The sequence below is a fragment of the Suillus discolor genome (assembly GCF_016758755.1).
Source record: "Suillus discolor strain FC423 chromosome Unknown F5147scaffold_533, whole genome shotgun sequence".
In the NCBI taxonomy this organism is placed as follows: domain Eukaryota; kingdom Fungi; phylum Basidiomycota; class Agaricomycetes; order Boletales; family Suillaceae; genus Suillus; species Suillus discolor.
Window position 1 is genome coordinate 1 of NW_024541780.1, and position 6,157 is coordinate 6,157.

General features: G+C 48.2%; 1 protein-coding gene across 1 annotated transcript; it reads left to right on the top strand.

The window, feature by feature from the left end:
* Window positions 1–693: 693 nt before the first annotated feature.
* Window positions 694–1,901, top strand: F5147DRAFT_842725 (uncharacterized protein; the record flags this gene model as incomplete). Its single annotated transcript, XM_041444425.1, has 3 exons — window positions 694–855; window positions 900–1,058; window positions 1,113–1,901. The coding sequence occupies 3 exons, from the start codon at window positions 694–696 to the stop codon at window positions 1,518–1,520; spliced, it is 729 nt and encodes a 242-aa protein (XP_041284142.1). The 3' UTR covers window positions 1,521–1,901.
* Window positions 1,902–6,157: the final 4,256 nt, after the last annotated feature.

Genomic DNA, 6,157 nt, shown 5'->3' on the forward strand with positions numbered 1-6,157 from the left:
CTTTCCCTAAGGTAAGTAGATATAATCCCCACTGCCTGATCACCGCAAACTTCGCCTCTGCTGTCAAAAAAAGGTCATCTTCCCATCCTCAACGATTGAGCATCTGATCGGAGCCTTATACCAGATGCTATCAACCATTCTGCACCGACGTGAAAGGATAAACACGTCCACTGCCACTAGTGTCGAACGTCAACTGCACCATGTTTACCTGTTTGTATGTCTAGCCCTGCAATTGCGGTGTACCCGGAAGGTCTGGTACAGGAACTCTATACATTATCGATACATGAGGCTTTAGATAAGAGTGGCGGCGCTGTTTCTGCTCTCCTTTGGTCGTTCACGAAATTGATGCCTGTGGTGAGCAATGTTCGTGTCTGCATCACCTCAAAATTGACCTATTTTGATTGCGTGAGCATAGTAAGTATCCATGCGCTATTTTTCCGTTTTTCACTTCTTTTCTTTACTCTTCCATCATGTCTTCTCTTTGACTTTTAATCGGCCTGAACAACCGATTATCTCTTGTTCTAACGAAGGGGTGTCGTCTCCGGACGATCACAGTTTGCCGCGTGGTAACCCCAGGCAAGTCAAGGACACTAAGACTCCTGACTCCTCCCCGAACCGAGTTGTTTCGACATGCTCAATATTTTGAGATCGAGGTTCTATGTTGAGCGTGAGACCTTGTGGTCCTGTGTGACCATGGCTACGAAGGATGAGGCTGGCTGCCTCAACTGGATTACGCTGCGAGTCGCTGAACATCACAGATATGTTTCAGTTGCCACTTCTCTTATTCTCGGCGGTGTTTACCGCCCTTTGCTTCTTCCTATGGTAAAGCGAACACTCTTTGTATTTCTCCTCGAAGTACTGTCTGGCGAAGATTCGTCTTCGTTCCTGAAGCTGCAAAGCGGAAGGGTCCTCGATCAGAGGGCACAACAGGAAAAGAGGCGCCTTGCAGTGAAACAGAACGGGCCGCTAAGCGCGAGCGGGTAAGGAAAGAGACTAAGAACCCGGCTTCTAAAAAGGAGCTTGCAAAACGGGATTCTATAGCCACCCGGACATGTCAAGTATGTTCGGTCACCTTCCGCGGTCAAAAACAGTTGAAGTATCACACCTGCAAGAAAGCGGTTGAGGAAACGGTTTCGGAAATGGGTAGCACACCCAGAGTTGCTGCGGTAGCTCTTCCGGTTGAAAGTCCCCCTCGCCTGTCAACACCACACTCTGTGTGCAGTACCCAGGTAACCGCTAGCTCTGGGAAATCGCTTTTGGGCGACAAGTTGTTAGCATTTCAAGCGTTAGTTGCTCGAAGACCTGAGTTTGGGACGATGCGTCGTTCTGAGCTCAATGAAGGTCAGAAGGTGTACAACCGTGAGACTTGCTGCTGTGGCTTCAGATTCGGGGAAGATGGACTGCCTGTGGCCATTTCCACCCAAAACCACCTGGCAGGACAGCCAGTTCTGGTGGGATCTGAGTGGTTCAATGAACCCAGAAAGCCTGGCCACTATACCATCAACAACTTGATACTGTAGATAACTGAGAATTCATTCACAGAGATGCTGACCCGCTAGTCAAACACAACGTCAGCTAAGATAACGTATTTCGGGGGCATTCTTGGTTTAATTATCGAGATGTAAGTCCCTGTCCCTTATTCACCCCGGTACGCCGAGCAGCCAACTTGATCTCTCCACGCTCCATTTTCCCGTCGTACACGGTGTCACACCCGAGTACTTGTGTCATCCACAGCACACGTCCAGGACCAACCTATCACGAACCGTACGGCAATGGACCCGCGGATTGGAAGGTTCGCGCATCTAAAACGGCCGGCGGGAACGGCGGACTGACAGAGGTCACCCCTCTGTCAGGGCATTTGCGGAACCGGAGACGCGGCGGGGGACATGGGTGTCCCCCTTTCCTAGTTAGCATTGTCCTACATAGGGTACTATACCCCAAACGGACATAAATTAGACCAAAAAAAAAAAGTATGCATGCAGTAACTTATAACATGTTTTCCCAGTGTGCAGGGTTGGGTCATGTTGTATCGCTGTAATGGCAGTTTCTGTCTCCTATTTACAAATTTCTTGCAGCTTTCGGTAGGAGTCAAAGACACCTGTGAATGATGCGTCACTGCGTCAGAAGTGGGCAATCAGACAGATAGATATTTGGAAGAAATACCCAGTTGCGAAGATGACAAGGTCGGCCACCACTTGCGAACCATCGTCGAATACCAACCCGGAAGGGGAGAAGTGGGAAATTTCATGCCCGGACTTGACGGTGATCTGGTCGCTAGTAAGCAACATGCGTGGCGTAACTCAGCAAAAGTAATAATACCTCGCCAGATGTGATAAGCTTTACACAACCCCGGTCGTTGTAAAAGCCACCTGGAATGGCAGTGAGAAAAATAGAACGATACAGAATGAACAAACTCACCTCGTCGAACGAAGAGACGGTGCAAAAAGTTGTCCTCAGGGCCGGGAAGGAGATATCCATTCCGGGACAAGTTCTCCCTGAGGTCCCTAAGGAAAAAGGGTGAGACGAAGAAATTATCCTCTAATCCTGCCAACGAACTGATCGATATGGGCATGTATTTTCATGGTGTCATACTGGGAATTTTGTAGAGCTGACAAAGGGAGAGCGACATATAGGCGGTCGGCGATCTCTGTTGGAGGAATATCCTGCCCAACATATCCTACAAGTGAAATTAATGGAGATCTCTGCAGCAAGTACACTGAGATTACCGGTAAGTAGACAGTCGATCGTCTGACGACTTGCAACGGCAGTCGGGGAACGCTGGACAATCACTGTCTGAGACCCATGATTTGCCATGTCCTGAGCAATATCGTGCGCAGAGCATCCTGCGCCAACGACGACGACTTTCTGCGCGCCGGAGTAGGAGGAGGACCTGTATTCGCTTGAATGGATAACAGAACCGAGAAAGGAGCTCTGCACGCAGAGAGTCAGCGTCAACAAAGAATTGAGTCCTGCTTGCGCACTTTTCCTGGAATCGAAGGCATAAATGGGAGTGCACCTCCCATTGTACCAACACCTGTTGCACCAATCAGGTGCCGGGCTGTCACAGTAATAGAGGCTTGCCCTGAAATAGATATAGATAATGTCCAGGTACTTGACGAAGTGTCATATGAAGTAGCAGAAATGCGCGCCAAGGTCAACACGTGAAGACCAAGAATCCTTTGATAATTTTCAAGATAGTCAGCAATGTCTCTGCAGGGAATATATTTGCATCCCTCGGGAAATGTGACGAAGGGAAGATGATCTGCTAGTACATCAGCATAGGACTAGGTTGGTAGTTCTTCGGCTGCACGTACTGTATGCCCTGGGAGTATTCGTCTCCAGTGACTCGTATCGAGAACGCCAACCATCGCCAATTGCGCCAGATCTCTCCAAGACAAGTGTAGAGATTCCGAGATTCTCCAAACGGGCGGCCACGGATAAGCCGCACTGACCTGCACCCACGATGATCGCCGTGTACCTCATTATAGTCTTCCACTCAGCAGGACGACAGAGAGGCGTATGTGCACCAAAGCGATCGACCACACCGGACAACTGATCCATCATGGTCACAAAGGACCAAACCTTACATGAGGAATCCTCGCTTTGACTAAGAGTAAAGACGCCAGTGCACTGCGCTATCACTGTATGGAATTGAATAATTCCTTGAATGAACGTTTTTGTGGGACCAATCCACCGATGACGAACACCTGGCAAGAGTCGGAAACGACTTGGCCGCGCAAGAGCAACGGGAACCGAGAAAAAGTGCTGGATTTTTGGAAGTGCACACACGGTGCGAAAATCGGGACTGAATGCTAAGAGATCCCGCCAATAGCTACCGTGTGTAAATGAGCGCTCGAGATTAAAACTGGGGCTGGATAGGTCAGAAATCAATGCAGTAAGCCACGCGGAGGAGATAGCCTCTGATATTCAACAATAAGTGGACTTGGACTAATTTTGAGAGGCAGGCTTACCTGCGGATGACGGAACAGAGAAAGTTTCCACACCAGACATATCTCCTAAATGATCAACTTGAAGGGGTGGTTATAGGGACCATTGTCTCTACCGGAAGGTTCATTTATAGGTTGATTCTGCGAAGCTCATCACCTTTCATTGTATTGCAGTTGAATATATAGATTTGCGGAGGTATGGTCTCATGCACCATAACTCCCTTAACACGTGCTTGACCTCACCACAGATAGTAGACATTTTGGGCAAGGCGTCTGTAATTTTTTTCGTAAGTTCACCGATCGATTAGGGAGTTTAAAGGGGAGAATATGATGTAGGGAGATGTTTGCAGCTGGATGTAGACTGAGATCTTGTATAGAATGAAAAAAAAACACCGACTCGGAGATATCTAGATCCTGGAACTTTCAACTGTCACTGCACTATAGCAATCCCAAAAATGTCAGCGGACAATTGTGATACGAATTGTGGCACATACTGTCGCGATCGAGCACTAGCTCATCCCACGACCTAGTAGTAACGCCACAATTTGCATACCAGGTTGGAGAACATGAGGGGCCTATTCCGTGGTGGTATAACCACCATTCTGAATCTGACACCGACTTTGATGGCTGACTATGTTCACTGGCTGGCTGCGCCGCAGTGAGAATGTCTGATGAGTCCTCTTGATTTTGCCTTCTAGTTGTCATTTTCGGTGTCGGCTGTACTAAATGGTGTACGATAGTTGTATTTCGGTGAGAAGATCGTTAAGGACATTGTAGGAGGCGCTGGATTGCAGCATGAGGATGAGGAAATGATTGTCTGCTACGGCGCCGCCCACACTCTATTCATTCGCATGATATCTTGAGCCGAGGTAGTTGCGAGATAGTTACATTTAGATCTGACGCGCGACGAGTTGCATCCCGCCACTCATGCACGTGTCGTAGTCACGATTCACCGTGTGCAACATAAATTCTTGATGACAGGAAGTCCGTAGCCTAGATGCTGTTTGATCGACGTGTACAGCGCTAGCCGCTTAGTAAGCACTTGTATGAGCTCGCAGCTTCAATGCCGCTTTCAAACACATTCCATCTGCAGGTCACCTGTAGGCCGTCAATTTCCTCATGGTATGGTATGTTTGTATTGTCACATCGTATACTAGCTGAAGGCCCAAAGTCAGCACTGTTCAACTTTCAATCTCTACTTTTGGTCATCTTGTTGATGATCTGCACTTGCACCTACGTCCGTGCAGTTGCCCCACGTCTAGTTGATAGAAACAAGGCAGGGTATGTTACTCATGTTGACTGCAAGATATCCACAAATGCTAAGAAAGTAAACAGATTCCTCGGACTTTTCTTCATGTCTGCGCGGATAGGTGCGGTTCTCATACATGCGACTTCCTGCTGGCTTCCTAAAGAACAGTACCCATTCCAACATATTTACAGGAGAACGCCTCTCGCCATATGTCGCATTAGCATGCGTGGCCATGGCGGTGACAATGATCGCACAGTAATCATACAGGATTATATTATGTGTACAGTGACGAAGTTGACCTATTCGCCGTCCGCTCCACTACCGACGTGCCATCACGGAACCGTGTTCGGAACAATACGTTTGCATTTGTGAACAGGCCCTCCTTCAGTGAAACGACTATAAATTGAGAGCCCTTGAAACGAGTTCGGAAAAGGTGGCCAATGTGTTGGGTGTGGGAGAGGTCGAGAGCGGCATCAATTTCATCAAGAATGTACATGGGCGCTGGCTTGAATTGGAGAAGGGCCATAATGAGAGAAAGTGCAATCAAGGAGCTGTGCAACACTCGTCAGTCACAATATTTCACTGATAACTGTATCGTACCGTTGGCCACCACTCAGTTCGGTTAGACTTTGTTTCCAAACAGTCCCCAGTTGTACTTTCACCTCAAGTCCTTGCACTAAATCTTGACCTTCTGGAGGCTGAAGTTTGGCGAAGTTGCCAGGTAGCAGTTCGGCAAAGATACCACCAAAATCGCTACACAAATGGGTGAGTGACGATGGAATGACTGTGAAGGAATCACCGTACCCGTTCACTTTCTCCCATGTCTTCTGGAGGGCATCACGCTTATATCGGTCCAACTCCTCTATGGTGTCTTCGATCTTTTCTTTGTCCTTCAGAACTGTGGACAACATCTTCTTGAGGTCTGATTCCTTCTTTTCGACGCTAGCCACAAGTCATTCAA